The 17,919-nt window shown below is 40.2% G+C and overlaps 1 protein-coding gene across 5 annotated transcripts in view; it reads left to right on the top strand.

Annotated features, from left to right (window-relative positions):
- Nucleotides 1–13,065, top strand: part of ARHGAP18 (Rho GTPase activating protein 18) — a 63,809-nt gene extending 50,744 nt beyond the window's left edge. For all 5 annotated transcript variants that reach the window (XM_083498149.1, XM_083498148.1, XM_083498146.1 and 2 more), the window contains exons 9-15: nt 883–1,042; nt 2,407–2,489; nt 3,658–3,864; nt 5,181–5,345; nt 8,820–8,944; nt 9,522–9,583; nt 10,569–13,065. In XM_083498149.1, coding sequence (XP_083354275.1) covers nt 883–1,042; nt 2,407–2,489; nt 3,658–3,864; nt 5,181–5,345; nt 8,820–8,944; nt 9,522–9,583; nt 10,569–10,660 — 894 coding nt within the window. In that variant the 3' untranslated portion in view covers nt 10,661–13,065. The remainder of the gene's footprint in view (nt 1–882; nt 1,043–2,406; nt 2,490–3,657; nt 3,865–5,180; nt 5,346–8,819; nt 8,945–9,521; nt 9,584–10,568) is intronic.
- Nucleotides 13,066–17,919: the final 4,854 nt, after the last annotated feature.

Raw genomic sequence — 17,919 nt, 5'->3', positions numbered from 1 at the left:
GCAATAATGGAGTGGGGAGGGTAAATACAATACAAATCCCTGTTGTCCAAACATGCAGAGTGATTGCAAGCATCTGTTTAGATGGCCAGATAAGCATGCATGCAAGCTCTTCTTGGAGAGAAATGTGTGGAGACCACAGGAGCTATTCATTTAACCTGCTCTGAATGTTGAATTGCAGATAGGTGTCTTGTTAACTTAGGACAGTGGTGTCCAAACTTTTTAAAAAGAGGGCCAGATTTGATGAAGTGATGGGCCGTAAGGGCCGACTATAGGGTCAACCAATGTTGTTAGCCTTTTTGGGGGGTTGAAGTTGTTGAGATTTTTTTTGGATTTTACCCTGGGAAATAAACTACCACAGGGGCTGGATTGAATTGAACGGCGGGCCGGATTAGGCCCCCAAAATGGACTTTGGACATGCCTGGCTTAGGAAGATTGGCATCATGTGTTAATAATCTGAAGAGCCAAAAATGAATTCAAAACACTTGAATTCAAGCATCTGCAACACTTGATCATATTTCCATAGATGTTGTATAAATAGAGAGCATTTTGATACATGACACTGAATGCGCCTTTGCACATCCTCTTTTCTATTGAATGCTGTTAATGGGCCAGGGAGCACAAAGGAGATCCATTGTCAAATGGAGTATCTGTTTTGACTGCATACGTAGCATTATATAAACACAGGAAATACAAAACGTCATTTTTAGCACTACGCCCTGACATATAATTGACATACACCCAAAAACCTAGCTCAGTTTTTTATATTAAAATGTGTGCCTAGTTTTACCGTTGATGTTTTGGATAAATAAGATGATTTCATATCCCCCTTTTTTAAAAGTGTGTGTGAAGTGCATAAAGACTTTTCGGCCTCTTGTCTTCTAGAATCTTTGCCAGGAGCTTGAAGCAAAGTTTTATGAAGGGACTTTCCACTGGGAAAGTGTAAAACAGCACGATGCAGCAAGTCTTCTAAAACTCTTTATTCGAGAACTGCCTCAACCGCTGCTCACTGTGGAGTATCTCAAGGCCTTCCAGGATGTGCAAAGTAAGCATAACTCCTTCTGGTTCAGAATTAGGGGAGTCATTATGCAGAGTAGGCCTTTTTTTCCAGGTCAGCCTTCTTACATCCCTATAGGGAACCTATGAGAGGACTCAGTAATTAACCCCCCCCCAAAAAAAAAACATTTCTAGAAATAACAAACTTTGTGGAGTTCTGGAGAGCCACAGGGAGAAAAAACCTGTATGGCCTTGCAGGCTACAGGTTAATAACCCATGTTGTGGAATCGCATGTTGCACATACAAGAATTGTGTTCCTACAGTTCTGGAAAATGTTCTCCCTCATAGTCTTTGATGTGGAACAGTCAAACAACCACTTGCATCATTAATCTTTTCTGGGCATGGCTATTCTTCATTGGCAAGCGAGTCCATGAAATAGTCCATGAAATAGTCTGCAAATAGTCCATTAGCTTGCTTGCATCTGAAAACAAATACACAGAATGGTTTTCTATACACAAGTGCCTCATACTGTTCAGCAAACAATTCAGCAAACAGTAGATGAATTCATAAAATGGTCTTTCATAGTGGAAAAAAATCATAATTATGTAGGGCGGGGCTTACCTTCCTCCAATATTTTATTCCAGTTGGCAACCCTGTCTGCCATGGTGGCTGGGTTATCAGTAAACATTTTAAAGAAAATGTCTACATAGAGATTTTCAAGCTTGCTGAACACACCTAATGATGTTGTTATTGGTTGTAATTGCTGCCTTAGAAATCCTCCAGAGATGTGGGACTCCCATACTACATTTAGCACCACAAATGACTTGCAATGCAGCAATACCAGAAGCATGGTCAACAAAGAGCATTGTGCTTCAGTGAGCTTTTTAGCATGTGACACTAAGCCATTCTTTTTACTGACTGTCATAAATTCCTTTCATAGTCGTGGGCATAAATGGATGTTTCATCTGTGAAGGATTTTTCTTGGTCTACTAAATATTGTATTAATAAGCATTACATTATGAAACAAAGTAGCAAAAGTAAGGCATTACCAGGGAAATCATGAATCCCAAAATTGGTAATAATGGATCTTGTGGCAGTTGAGTCGTGAAGCAGAATCAGAAAACAAGATGCTAGGTGAGGCAACTGCCTCATGCGGCAGGATCCACAGGGCTATCAATCCCAATGTAGATGTTTATACTTCCTTTGTTCCTGATGTTGATGTTCACCTCCCCTTCTTACCTGACGGGGAGTGGGGTGCCATTTTGTGGTTTGCCTGAGGTGCCAAAATGTCTTGGTTGCTTTTTACCTGTGAAGATAACCAAGAGAAATCCATAAACATTAATATTTTTGAGGAAAATGCAAAATGATTCAAAAACATATTCACAAACTGAGATTTGCATGTTTCACTGACAGAACTTCCAACGAAGAAGCATCAGCTGCAAGCACTGAATCTTTTGGTCCTCCTTCTCCCAGATGGAAATAGAGATACTCTTAAGGTTAGACTTGAGACTCCACCATTAAAAAAACAGTTCTGCAATTACTCTTCTACCCACAGCAACTAGGGCTACTCCCCACTTCTCTTCCTCCCCAGTTGGGGTTCCAGAGCCATGCTTCTACCACAAGGATAGGCCTGGAATCTTGATTGCGGGAAAGTTGTAAGTGTGGGGCCTAATTCTTGGCACAACACTTCAAAGGAGAATGTGGACAAATTAGAATGGTTTCAGAAAGGATGGTTGGGAGTATGGAAACCTTTCATTTGAGGAGAGGTTAAGGGAATGGGGTATGTTTACCCTGAATAAGTGGACTGATATGGTAGCACTCCTCAAATATCAGAAAAGCTCTCACTTGTTCTCTGCTGCCTCAGATCTAATGGGCTTAGAAGATAGCTATCAGTTCAATATTAGGAGAAATCACTTGACCATAAGAGCAATTTAGCAATAAAACTAATTAACTAGAGGGATGATGGACTGTTCCAGACTGGAGGTTTTCGGCTAGGGTCTGGACAGCCACTGATGGATACTCTACCTCTGGATTTGCTGCTAGACTAGATGGCCTACAAGGTCCCTTCCCAGGCCCATAATAAATCTCACAACCACTAACACAAATTTACCTTTAAGGAGTGAGGCAGCCCAGAGATAGGGTCACTGCTGGTCTTGCAAAGAACCAGAGTACAGCTAAACAAAATCTAGGGCAACCTTGAATATGTGATATATGCTTGACCTAGTCAAATATATATTCATTAGAAGAAGGATAGCCAGTGTGGTTTCCTACAGATGTTGGTGGAATCCAACTCCTATCACCCTGACCATTGGCCATGCTGCCTTGGGCTCATGGAAGTTGTAGTTAAACAAGGCTCGTTTAATTTCATTGTACACAGGTTGTACAATGACAATAAAGGTATTATTATTATTATTAGAGGACACCATGTTGGCTATCTCTGATCCAGAATAAAGATTTCAGATGCCTACCTTTCTTTTTACTGAAGGTAAAAGGAAGTTGACTTTGATTTTTGGAGAAATCACTTGTTTAGTTTAACCACTGAAGTTACTAGTTGATTTAAGGCTGTGTACATACTAGAATAAACTTTTTAAAAAGCGCACTATTTGAGCATGTTTCTTGTTTGTTTGCACATGCCTACTTTGCCAATGCTGTTCTCATTTTCAGGCACTGCTTGAATTTCTTCAAAGGGTAATTGATCACCGAGATAAAAATAAAATGACCCTAAAGAATGTTGCCATGGTTATGGCTCCAAACATCTTCATGTTTCATGGTTTGGGCTCAAAGAACACAGAGCAAAGCGAGTTTGTTATGGCGGCTGGGACAGCAAATGTCATGCGTTTTATGATTAGAAACCAAAACCTTTTATGGACTGTAAGTTTGTTTAAAAGTGCTTATTGTCATTAGAGAAGAGCTTTCCAAATTTTTCATGTTGGTGACACAATTTTTAGACATGCATCATTTCACAACATAGTAATTCAGTTTTACTAGCAAACTGGAGGTTAAACTACAGCAACCCCTTTCCAGCCCCAGGAGGAGCGTTCGTGCAACATACCTACACACTGCGGCCAACACACTAACATGTCGTGACACACAGTTTGGAAAGCTCTGCATTAGAGAATTGTCTCAAACAGAAGGGCCACCATTCTACAAATTTTACTGAACATACACACAAAAACACACACAATGCAGATGACTCGATTCATTCTGAGCAGCTGGATGTAAGAGCTACATAGATATACAAATTTAATAAATAATAATAATCATAATATTGAGCTGTTTTGTGTAAAAAAAAAAAAGGTCAGCGTAAGGTATAAAACATGCCTGTTTAATGTAGTTCAAAATATGGATGGCGTACATAATTCCCCATAGGAATATTTACAGAATGAATCCTCGTGTGTTTTAGAAAATTGTTTGCATATTTTACTCATGACGAGAGTAAATATCCCCTACTTTGTAAATGTTACTTTGTATTTCAGAACAAACAATAACTTATTTATTATATTTAAGTATTTATATGCTGTCCTTGACTAGATTTGGTTTCGGAACTATATACAAGCTAAAAATATAAAAATACAATAAACCAAATAAAAACACCCAACAGATTTTTTTTTTTAAAGCTTCACTGAAGGAAAAGAGATTTTCTCTTCTAGAAATGTAATTGTTATATTATTAATCATGTTTAAGTGGTTGTAGGCTGCCTTGAGTATGCATTACACAGAAAGACAGAAAATAAATTCTAAGAATGAATTATACCATTAGTGCCATATTTTGTTATATCTTGGTTATTTCCATATGTGTTGAAAGCTTAGTTTTGCCCTTCTGTGGGCTTATTCACACATGCAAACAACAATATGGAAGGCAGAGCACCATTCATGAGAAACTGCTTGCGGGGCAGTCTGATTTCACGACACCAATATAGACCTGTTACTTGTACAAAAACTGACCTGAGATGAAAACCTTATATGGTTTTGCTATGAAGAGGTTCTGTGCAATTATATTTCATACTGTTTCTTTGCATCTATCATTTGAGTCTTATTTTTAACAATATAATTCTGTTCTTGCTTGACATAAATATTGGTGTTTGATATTCCATATTTGATATGTCTTGTCATTAGAAGAATATAAACATTTGTTTATAGGAGCCAATTGTATCAATGGTGTTAATAATAGATTTTATGTCTGCTTAGATTCCTACATTCCTTGTGAACCAAGTAAGAAAGCAAAATACTGAAAGTCAGAAAAAGGAGAAAAAGGACAAAGCTGTGAAAAAATTGCTGAAGAAAATGGCTTATGACCGTGAAAAACATGAGAAGCAAGATAAAAATGTCAATGATGTAAAAAGTGTCAATGAGGTAAGCAAGTAACTTTCAGTAAATTAGAGTAGGTCATCGTCTTCTTTGGCGATCGCTTGTAGCCGAGTAAGATTGTCTTCCATAAACACAGTTTTAACAATGAGTCCGTAAGTGACTGTGGAGGCCCATTTTGGATCCACACGTCCTTCCACAGTGGGGACATAGGTTGCCGGTCCAGAGTTTATCACGGTGTAGATTTGCCAAGGGTGCCTTCCTCTTAGCATGTTTCTCCCTTGCGTCCTGAGTTGGAGTGTCTTCAAAACCCATGACACCTTTAGTAAAGGCTGTTCTCCAATTGGAACTACCAGAGCTAGTAGTAGTGATAAAATAACAGCGCTGCCATATTTACAATTTGCCTTTTCTTGATGAATAAATGTAAATATCTGAAAAACATGATCTTATTTAAACATTGCCTTGCCTATTAGCAAAGAAAGGTTTATAACAAGTATTTAGTTACTAAGATAATCAAAATGGCTAGATGTTCCAGTTCGGAAGGCCTATATTTTGCAACACTTGAACGTTCCAAAGCGCTTGCTTACTGTTGCGAAACTGTCATGGTTCAGTCGTACCTAGGTTTCTTGCTTCACTTTCAGAGTGAAAGGTAAAGATTCATGGCCCTGAGCAAGGGTGTAAACTGAAATGATTGAAGTTTATTTCTTTCTTCAGTTTGGCATCCAGATTAGTGCACCACATAATAAATGCCAATAAACAATAAAGTGATTTTAGAACACAGTCTCTGAAAACAGTCATGGAAGTATCTGTAAGAACAGCAGCAGAAGAAACCAAATCTATTCCCTTTTTAAAGTATGGAAGATATATATATATATATATATATATATATATATATATATATATATATAGTTTAAAAAAGGTACAAATCAATTCACAGTCACTAGCGTTTTGGGGTAAACACTTGCTGGTCTGTTGTTCTCGATTGGTTAAACATAACTTTGTCTCTAATTAATTATATCCAGCCTGTGTTAAGATCAAATATCGGAATACATACATGATCTGTATTCTGAATGCAGATTCTCTTTGGATGTGTGTAGCCCATCATTAACTAAAGTCATATTCACAATTTAGTGAATTAGAGACATCTTGTGGAAGAATGCAAAATTGCACTGGCTCATCACGTTATAATAATGATTATTCATTATAATCTATTGGCATATTGGGGGCCAAACTGGATGTGGTGATGGTAGGCATTTTTGTTACAAATTTTTGGGGTGTTTTGTATTTAACTTTTAAATATAAACTAAGAGCAGGAGGTAAACCTTTTCCCAGTTTAATTCCTTGTGCTCCATCATTCCAGTTTCTGACCTGGCTGGGGGAGGGAGTTTGGGGGACAAAGCATCCAACAATCCCCTACCCTTATCCCCACTGTGGCCTCTTGATGTTAAAATTAGGCCCTATAGCTCACTGCTTCATATGTATCTAGGGCACAGCATGCAGAATCCTCAAAATTTGGTCAGCTCTCTTAATTGCAGCAATTTCAAAACTAAAATTTAAAACTGAACTCTCTTGGAAAATACAAAGTTGTTATTGTTTATGGGCTTGGATAGTGCAGCATGCCATGCGCTTTGTATGCAGCTGTATAGACAAGAGGGAACCTCAGGAGAGTAAGAAGATCTAGCACCTTCTCCGATTCCCTTTTTCCATTGTCTTTTAATGAGTGTGAGCCCTGCACTCTTTGTCCCTGATCACCGCAGTACAAGTCAAGGTGACTCAGGCTGTCACCTGACGGTGTAACAGGAAGGCAAGTGGAGCTCATTACACAGCATGCCTTCAGTGTGTTGTGTAAACATCTACTGGATATAGCTGGCTTCAGTCATTTCAGGCCATCTTGATACTGAACAAATTATTTCTCAAGGCCAGTGTTGGCCAAACTTGGGTCTCCAGCTGTTTTTGGACTACAACACCCATCATCCCTAGCTAACAGGACCAGTAGTCAGGGATGATGGGAATTGTAGTCCCAAAACAGCTGGAGACCCAACTTTGGCCAACGCTAGTCTAGACCTATCTAGAAATGGCAAAAGTCAGCTTGGCCATTAGGAATATAGAGTGCTGCAGTAAAGTAGGGGTGGATCCTTATCTCTTCCACCCTGTATCAACCAACCTGTCAGTCCCATGGGACCAATCATAGTGGTGTCAGTGGACCTGTTTTCCTTGTCCATGTGGCTTGAAATCAAACTGTTGTGGGTAAAGGCAGTGCTTTGAAAGGGAATCATCTGATGGGGGGGGGGGGCTTGCAAAGGACTGTACGTCCTCAGCTTCCTGATCAGTAGCTCTGCAGTGTAGCTGATCCCAGTGTAGCTGATCCTAGCTGGCAGCACCAGTCAGCTGATAGGCACTGACAGCAAGTCCCCCTCAGCTACACTGGGGAAGTTCCAATGAAGGGAACTCTGTGGATCTCGCTGTTGGATAAGCACAACACTTTGCAACCACCAACAATTGGCACCAACATATAACATCAGTCGTTGGGCAAGTGGCCGTAGTTTGGGGGAAATGGCCTTGTAGGCCATATTGGGACCCATATCAGGCCTGCAGGCACTAAAGGAAGGCAGCATAGATTATGATTATTATTACAGTTTCTGGAAGGAGTTGGAAGCTATTGGTTTCTTGCCCTACACATTAATAGGAAGACTTTGTAACCCTCTACATATAGCTTCCCAACTCACCTATCCCTTATTATCTGTGCCTCTGTTCTGTAATAAAAAAAGAGTTTGTATTTTCTTTTCTTTTTTTGCAAGATGAGAAGTGGATACCACCTGCTCTGCTGGCACTCCTAATGCTTTCTTTCCCATTATTAAATCTAGTATATGAGAAGCCAGGCTATAGTAGCAAAAACCTTCCAGAGGTTATCCAAGGATTACAACTAATAAGATAGGTTTTAATAAAATTTTATGTAGGATGTGTTGGATTTTAAAGAAGGAAAGAACCCTAAGATTTTAAAAGCAATTTCATTTTATAATTTGATATGAGATAGTTCATTCAGAATTTGAAATTAAACTCATTTCTTCACATTTTGCAATTAAGAGTTGCATAAAAGCTTTTCTTTAGGCCTGTAGTATAACTAAAAAGAGAATTCACATTTGGTTAAAAAATATCTAATTGGTTCAGAAATGTTCTTATAATAACCTAAGGTACAATTAAGAATAATATTTTGTTAGTTTCCAGTGCACAACAGGATCCGATTAATGTGCAAATGTAATATCACAAAAGCATGCTTCATAATGTGCCCTGACTGTGCAAATGTGGTGGTAACAATGTAAAATATAGGCATCTGTAAGCATTTTGCAAAATTGTATAACTGGTAATTCCCACCCACCCTGCCATCATGCTCTCCATACAATATCCCTAACTTGAGTATTCAGTACGTGAGCTGTCCCAACTATTTATTCTGCACTCTGGTTGGAGAAACTCCTCAAAGCCAGCTGCAAGCTGCTCCATTCCAATTCCATTATTGCTTTGCAGGCTGATGTTCCTCAGGGAGTAATACGGGTGCAAGCGCCTCATCTTTCCAAAGTTTCCATGGCAATCCAGCTGACGGAAGAACTAAAAGCTTGTGATGTAGTGGCCAGGTTCCTCAGCCAAAAAAGGTACAAGCATTTCTGTCTCTCATTTTCTCCCAAACTACTCCTCCTCCTCCTCCTCCTCCTCCTCCTCCTCCACCACCACCACCACCACCACCACCACCGCCACCACCACCACCACCACCACACCTCCTCCTCCCCTTCTTCTTCTTCTTCTTCTTCTTCTTCTTCTTCTTCTTCTTCGTGTTGACTTGATTCTACAGCAAGAAAAAAACAAATGCACCCTGACATAATTAAGCTCAAGGGACCAGTGTATATTTAGGGCACGGTGCTGTGGGTCTCTGTGAGGGCATCTTGGGGACTATAGGATTCCGCAAATCACCTTTGTGGACCTTTGAGTATATGAGTTTCTACAAGTAATTTTGTTTCCATGCAATTCATTGTAGTATGTAGCTCCTTTTTCTAATCATCCCAATATGAGATGTTTATTCAGTAAGTTAACAGATGGAGAAAGATAGCAAGATAATTTTAGCGCACTGGCAAATCTCCTGAGCCGTAGAGCATTTTCCTAAGCACATCTAGTAGCTTTTGGTTGCAAGTTATTTGGTACTCTGCTGAATAATTTTGTTGCATTCCTTTGTAGTGGGACCGTCCAGTCTCTGAAGAAAGAAGAAGTGTTTTTATATGAAGTTGGAGGGAACATTGGTAAGGCTCTTTACACTGTAGACTTGGTGCTGGTTTCAAACTTTGCTTAAAGCACATGTTGCAGCTGGAATGACCTCATACAGGTGTATGAGTAATTTCTTGTATGGAAGTGCCCCCAATACCTATTGTTTTGGAAGTGATGTATGTCAAGAATTAGGCTAGAAGCTTTCCCCTGATGTGCAGGTTTGAATGTACAGGAGGGGGAGGAGCGAGGTGAGGATTTATTGGCAATGTGTGTCCTCATGCAGTGGCAGCCAATGGGGATTGAGGGCTGTATTAATCAGCACTGCCTCAAAAAAACAGGCAATAGGTTTGTAGGGAGCTCAGCACCCACCCACTCTCCCTTTAGCCATGGTAGGGTATTAACTGGCCAGCTTCAGAGCTGAGTAGGATTCTCAGCAGGGGAGATGTATTGCACAGGGCCTAATTAATTAGATTATCATTATATGTTCACAACTGCTGGAATAGTACAAGTAAAAGAGAGAGCAGTAAAGATTGGTGTGCTCCTTAAGGTGAAGCATAAAGTGACCATCCTTTCAAGACAATTGGGGTGAGGAAGCTGGGGGCATGCTGGACTTGCCCATCTAAAAGTAACTGGCTTGGAGGGTGAATTTAGCATGGATTCCCTAAGTGTACCGCAAAGCGTGGCAGTTGACCGCTCAGTGGTTTTTACTGCTTCTGTCTCTGAACCAGTGTGGAACTCACTTAGAATTCAGCATCTGATCTGCTGAGATCACTGTGTGATTAGGTGTTATGGTTTGCTTCAGTTATTAACTCAATCAGAGTTAATAAAGTTGTGGTTTTGTTTTATCCCTTGGTTGGTCCTCATTTCCTCTGTTTCCATAATCCGATGCATGTTGACACAGAAACAACTTCCACTAAGCTCAATAGGACTTATTCCTATTTGCATACAGTCTTAATAATCTGTATTTTATAATAATAAAATAATCTGTAGTTTTACATAATATATGTGTTTTCCTAACAGGTGAACGCTGCCTGGATGATGATACCTACATGAAGGATTTGCATCAGCTAAACCCAAATGCTGAGTGGGTTATAAAATCTAAAAACTGCTGACTTTTTTTTAATTTACAAAGAGATAACTGTGACTGATTTTTGTAAAACTAATGTTCACGTGCACCAAAATAAAAGCGTGATGTATTCATTGGATACATCACAAATATTGCACTGTTAAGGGGCATTGTCAGTGCTGCAGTTGGCTTACAGAAAGCCTTCTCCCTTTCTCCCAAGTCAATGCAAACTACTGTAGCAAAACTGGTAGGGCAGGTAGCTGTGTGATCTTAACTGATTTTGTTGCACAGGAACAGTATGTACAGAACTTTTTTCTTATGGGAACCATTGTGCCTTTGGTATGGTCCCATCTAATTCCCATTACTTTCAGATTGCTTGTTATGGCTTCATTTTTCCAATGAAGGGTCAATTTTTTATAATGAAGACATCTGTAAAAATTAGATGTTCCTTCATTAGGCCATCCAAATTATAAATGGTGCTTGTATTCCTTATGTAATCAGGACAATAGTGGCACAAAGTATGCCACACAAACTTACTACATGCATTTGTTTAAGTCACACAAAACCATGCACCTACCCTTTCTGTCCCCAGAAACACATTCATATGGGAAAGCTAATGTGACATAATACTGACAAAACTATCTTTACCCGGAAACAATTCCTGTGATCATTGTGATGAAAAATGTATTGCTATGAACCAGTATACCAAAGAAAATCTCTGTATTACCACCCTGGATTCCACAGTCTTCTCAGTTCTTAATGAGCTGCTACAAATATAAGCACTCTAGGGAAAGGAAATATATATGGAACTTAAGTTCCATAACATATTAGGCATTTCCTCCATAATTCCATGTTGACAATAGTGTGAAAATTTGAATATAGATGCTTCTGTGTGATGAGTGCAATACTCACACTGGGCAATCTACGCAGGTTGGGAAAAGAATAATATGTATAGCGTCTCCATGTATGGTATTAATGTGACTAGTCATATCAATGATCATTCAAGGGTCAAATATCCCCCCAATGTCTTAGACATATGCCCAGATAATGTTTTCAATTCAGTATTGTCTAAAGTCAGTGAAGTCCAAAGATAATATTCATGACCTTTTAATTTCAGCATACTCACGTTGAAGCTTACAGTGTAGTCGTTGAGCATACTGTTGTGCATTCTGTGCAGATTAACATGGCTGAAAGTCTCACAATGAAAGGTATGGCCCTGGGCTTTGCTGAAGCATTCTCTTAACAACAAAGTTGTCATCAAAAGCGATTCACTTGTGGTTGAACATAAAGATGTGTTTTTCTCCCTACAGTGGAAGGGGTGAGGCAAATTGTATGCAGATGAGCATTCACCTTACGTAGGTGGGGCTCACAGCAGATGTCTGCAAGGACATATTGACCTTTGCATTTTGTTCTTCAGAAACAAAATCAACAGAAATTAAGCTTGTATAAGTAATGACAAAAAGAGGATGAAATGTATTACTGCTAGGATGCAAGTCTTAAGATGCCTTCCTATTTTCAACAAGGGAGTATTACTGACATTCATTTTTGGCGGTAGCTATGAGCTCTTGCACCACCGACAAACCATGTGCTCCTGTGCCACTGAAATTATTCTAGCTTCTCTTGCTCCAGAATTAATAGGCTATCAGAAGAGTCAGATGTTCAGAGGCACAAGCCTCAGTGGTATCTGCACTTGCAACATTCCCAGGGAATTGCGACCTAATCTCCTGCCATAAAATGACTGTATTGGTTTTCGAAGCCTCACCCTTCATGACCTGGTACTTTGGTGGGATTTGACTGTTTCAGGTCAGTAAAGTAGGGAGAAGAAAGCTTGTCCAAGCCAGGAACTAGCTAGCACAGGGAATCTCTGGCCCTCCTGGTGTTTTTGGACTCCCATCATCCCTGGCCATTTGTCACGCTGGCAGGGGCTGATGGGAGTTGTAGTCTGACAGCATCTGGAGGGCTGTGAATCCTGCATCCTTAAGGTGGAAACTCCTGGAACTCTAGCCATCTCTGGCAAAGAAGAAATTTTAAAGGCGGAATAGTTTATGAATCTGGAACCTAGTTTAACAGGTAATATGAGATGCATAATGCAACCTTTGTAATACTTTACAGTCTGTAGTTGCTGCAAATCAGACTCACTTGCAAGGGAAATTTTAGGTATTTGAATCAGAAACAATTACTGCTGCTGGGAACAGCTGTAGTGGTCATTAAACTACAAATGGCCTGTAGATTTGATTTAAAAAAAAAATAACTTTTGTTGCAGGGTTAGTGCCATTTTTATTACTATTTGAACAGCTCTTTTATATATGTAAATGAATTTTCATAATCTAATTTGATTTATGAGGTGTATACGTGGAGTATACACAACAGATACACTGACTAGTTAATGGGGAAGGGTGGGGAGTTACCACACTTGTGTAGATTTGTACATAAAATGTTTCAGATGAAAAATGGCGAGTCTGTGTTTTCCTTTTCTGTGTATGTGTGTTCTTGCATAGGGCACATCACCAGGTCTTTGAAAGCAGAAGCCAGTCAGAGCTGCTTGCCCCTCCCAATGTTACAATTTAAATTGAAATTGCTTCTTTTTTGTTTGCATGAGGAGTGTTTTTTGTGTGTGTTTTTTGGCTGTATTTTATTCATTTTGGGGCTGTGTGGGAGTGTTTTGCCTAGTGAATTCAACAGGAGTAAGGAACTTCTGGTTTGTAGACTGGTCTTTGCTCACCAGTAGATCTAATTTGGCCCACGAGGGCATTTACTCCGAGCCACATCCACCTGTCAGTCAGCTGAGGTCACTGGGGTTCAATCCTGCTGGCAAAACAGACCCCTGCAGAGAGCAGAATTGGATTGCTCAGTTGCTGAGCAAAAAGTTCAATCATTGCCCCAGATGATTGAAAGGTGGGTGGCCCTATGAGATGGGGGAAGGGGAGGAGAACTGTCCCTCAGGCAAAAAAGATTTCACACACACTATATGCAAGCTATTAATTTACAGCACTTGGTTTCCATGTTTTTGCTATGCCGTTAGTATTTGAGTCTCACATTGACATGTTCCTTCCCCTTCCTTGGTACATTTGGGAAAATAGTCACAGTGAATAGCAGAAGTCTATGCTCAGGTCTAAATGATGACACGTCTGTTTGATTCTTTTTAAATCCAGCTACCAAAATGCTCAGTTTCTGATTTGTTTTTTGTATACTCCATCTTCTCATTTGTTTCTGGTCCGAACAATTGTCTTGAACTTTCTCCATTTTTATTTGTGGGCTTTTCTTTGCAGCCTCCATAGGTGGCAGCATTGCTCCACAACTGAACTCAAAGGTGAAAAAGCAAACACCCAGAAATGTGAAATGGTTGAAATATTCTTAAAGTTTGTATGGAAACCCTGGCATTTATTGATAAAGTGGCTCTCCTTCAATAATGCCTGGAAGCAGGAGGCAAATGTATTAAAGATACAAGATCTTAACATGTGGTTGCTGGATATCCCTTAAGTAGAAAATGTAAGAGGTATGCATCAAAATACAAATTGGCATGGCTTGAATAGGTTAGGGAAATTGTAATCTTGCTTCAGCATTGCTGACACTTGCATCTCATTTTTGCAAGGTCCACCTAACTGTGGCAGACTTCGCCTTTTTAACCTGTCAGTAACAGAGAGAAGCATCATTTATTTTGTACGGTTTATTTATTCCTGTTACCTGCAGCATCTGTTTGTGCTGCTCAGTTAGCCATTAGTCTGCTTTATCTGACAATGTAAGTATTTTTTTAAAAGTAGCCTTGGAGAGCAGTAGTAATTTAATATTGCACAATCATTGGGAAACCTAACAATTTGGTGGTACCATTTTAAACAAGAACATTATTGCCTTGTTCTCAATTATAGAACCAAAAAAGGTGTAATGGAATTTAGTACCTGCCTTCTACAAACTACATATTGTATTTTATTTAGAATTTTATATGTATATAAATTGGTTAAAGAATTCCTAAGCAGTGTACAGAAAAGCAGGGTACAGTTGTGTTACTCAACAGAAAGGGGTTTGAGTGGGAAAAGATAACAAGGGTCTTTTCCCTCTTCCTTATGGGGTTGATGATAAGATGATAGTAGCCTTGTTACTGGGGTGTAAGCATTAATACAAATATCACTTACTCAGTGTTTCTGAAACACAGTGCAAAACCCATGCACCAGAGACATTAGTGGTGTCAAAATGTTAACAGCATAGCAGTGGGCGACATCCAGTTATGTCTGCCTGATTGCACAATGGACATTTGATCCTGCAACAATTCCAGTTTCTCTTCTCTCTGTCTCCCAGAACCTTCCACATGCCCTCAAAAAGTGCTATGGGTGTATTCCAACCACCTACGGCAGATTTGGGGGCAGAGAGAGAGGAGAAGAGGAAGGAGAATCACCATTGCACAAGCAGACACCCACTTGCACTAGTTTGTGTCTTACCCAGTGCTTCATGTCACACTCCTTAACTGTCTTAAAAGAGTTTTGTGCTTAATTCAATTTCTTTTATTTAACCCACATTTAGTCTACAGAAATAAGGAAGGTACCTTAGGAGCTTGTAGGTTATCCAGATGTGTTGCTGTGTACATGCACTAGATTTTTCAGTGGTTTGTACCACCTCACAGTGGGCACACGGGGATTGTGCATTTGCAACTTTAGACCACAAAGAGAGATTAACAGGGGATGGACTGTCAGTCTGCAATGTGCACTGTGGAACTATGGCGACACTCAAACCATACATTTCAAACACTCTGATACCAGTCAGGACTTCCGCCAAAGAATTCTGGGAGCTGTAGTTTGTTAAAAAACCCCTGAATTCATAGAGCTACAATTTCAAGAGCGGTTGAACAACCAAAACACTTCTCAGGGAACTCTACAGCTCCCAGAATTCTTTGGGAGAAGTCATGACTGTTGAAAAGCGGTATAGAGCTTTAAATACAGGGTGTGAATGCAACTGTAACAGACCCACCACTTAATAAGGTGGCAGATCTGCTAACTGCCCCCTATGATATATAGCCACACACCTCAGGGTACACCAGTTACACAAACTTCTACAATTTACCACAGATTGTCTAGTAGGGGACTTGTATGAGGGAAAACTTAATGATTTAGAGTCTCAGGCAGGAGTTGAACAAACAAACACAAGAAAAGCTTATTGAACAAAAGTCAGAAAATGTGTTCCTTCAGGTAGAAGTTAACTTGTTTGCTTTAACTTAAAGATGTCTCAGGCTTAAACAAAACACTGTAGGCACAGCTCCTCTTAAACTTCAGTTACTAAAAATCAGGTGTTACACTTCAGGTGATAAAATATTCAGGTTTCCGAAACAGATGGTAAAATGCTCAGCTCGGTTTCTGTCACTTGGATTATTACAGTTAAATACTTTCAACACCATACAGCTTCCTTCACAGCTTAATACAGTGGTGCCCCGCAAGACGAATGCCTCACAAGACGGAAAACCCGCTAGACGAAAGGGTTTTCCGTTTTTGAGCTGCTTCGCAAGACGAATTTCCCTATGGGCTTGCTTCGCAAGACGACAACGTCTTGCGAGTGTTCCGATTTTTTTCCGCTCCCCCCCCTTTTTCTAAGCCGCTAAGCCGCTAAGCCTTTAATAGCCGCTAAACCGCTAATAGCGCTAATCCGCTAAACCGCTAATAGGGTTGCTTCGCAAGACAAAAAAACTGCTAGACGAAGAGACTCACGGAACGGATTAATTTCGTCTTGCGAGGCACCACTGTACTTTGGTTCATGAGCAAGGGGCACTTTTCTTCAGTTCCCCACTCTCTTAACCACCCCACACCTGAGGTCTTCTAAATGGTGTAACAGACCCAGGGGATCACCTCACCCCTTGTCACTGGTTTGGGCATCTTCAGTACCTAGAATAACTCTCCCCTCCTGGCTATATGGAGACCCAGGTAGCCTGAATTCCCACAGGATCTACTTCTCTCGGCTCAGACTCAGCCCTCCCAGGACGCTCCTGTCTGTATACCTTTCCCAGACCCTCAACCCAGTCTCCCTATCCAAGCTACAAGGCTCTGTCCTCTTGATATTGATAGTGTGTATGTTTCACTTCACTCAGAACCAGGTCTCCTTTTCTCACTCCCTAACTCCCAACTCCAGTCAAACTGAAGTATTTCACCTTAAAGTGTAAATTTAAACGGGGGAAACAGAGAAAAATGGGACTGTACATTGCCATCTGGTAGCACAATGTTATATTGCACATACACATCTAAATCACTTTTTCTTTACTAGTCTAGCTGAGTCCCCTAACTCTCTCCCTCGGAAACTACTCCTTTTATTCTCCCCCGCAAAGTGCTAACTGACTCCATAGCCAATAGGCAAGGGGTTCCCGCACTCTGGTGGAGTTTCAGTGGAACTGCATCACCAGACTCTGGTCTGGCTCTGCTGTCCGTCATAGTAACCTAAGATATGTCTGCCATCGCAGAGAAGGAAGAAGCTCTAGGCAGCTCAAGGCTTTCAGGGGACTGATTTCATAAGCTGTTGAGCTAGGCTTTCCCTTGCATGTATATCTTTGTAACAGCAGGCAGAGCATTTTGCTAATGTCATAACAATAATAGAGTGTCTCTGGGTGCCAACTTGCACTGTAAAAAGCCACTCCGTACACAGTTGATATTGGGGGAAAAGAACAACAGGTCTGATGCAATAGCTTCCCTGAAGCTAGCAGCATCCATGTTGGTTTTTAAAAATACATTCAGTTTTTAGGTTTCACCCTTTTAATACAACAATTGAACAGAACAATGCAGTTTTCATAATGCGCAAAAGACGTACTTTATAAAGAGTTAGATTAGTGTCAATGAACTAAGTATAATTGGAATGGTTTTTGATCAATTGCTTAAAGGGAAAGTAAGTATGAGGAGTCCAGATAAACCTGGTATTAGTAGAAGCCTTTTTGCATTTTCACTCTGCAGAGTCTGGTATGGATAAGAAAGGAAACTCAAGTGAGCCTTGGCTGCTTTATGTACCAGAAATGGGCCCTGGTGCTGTGCAGGAGGTGAGGAGCATCAATGCATCGATAAGCAAAATGGCCAGGTTTCTAATAGAAATGTACCGATGGGGAGCATGTTTAGTTTTCGGTGAAAATCATTAGTCCACTTTGTGAATCTTGGCAGCATGTATTCCCTATTGTAGTGGAGAGCTGACTGCAGCGGGTGAAAGATCAGATACTGCTTGTTAAACCTTCTTGTTGAAGCTGTAGCTAATTAAAAGTTTCTGCCGGCAGCCAATTAGTTTGACTTGTTGGAAAAAGTACTTTGGTTGGATTTCATGCCACTTGAAGAGCATTAGCTGCTTGGGATT

The sequence above is a fragment of the Podarcis liolepis genome (assembly GCF_965112155.1).
Source record: "Podarcis liolepis genome assembly, chromosome: 3".
In the NCBI taxonomy this organism is placed as follows: domain Eukaryota; kingdom Metazoa; phylum Chordata; class Lepidosauria; order Squamata; family Lacertidae; genus Podarcis; species Podarcis liolepis.
Note: the sequence above shows the minus strand (reverse complement) of the source record. Positions and strands in the feature narration are given on the sequence as shown.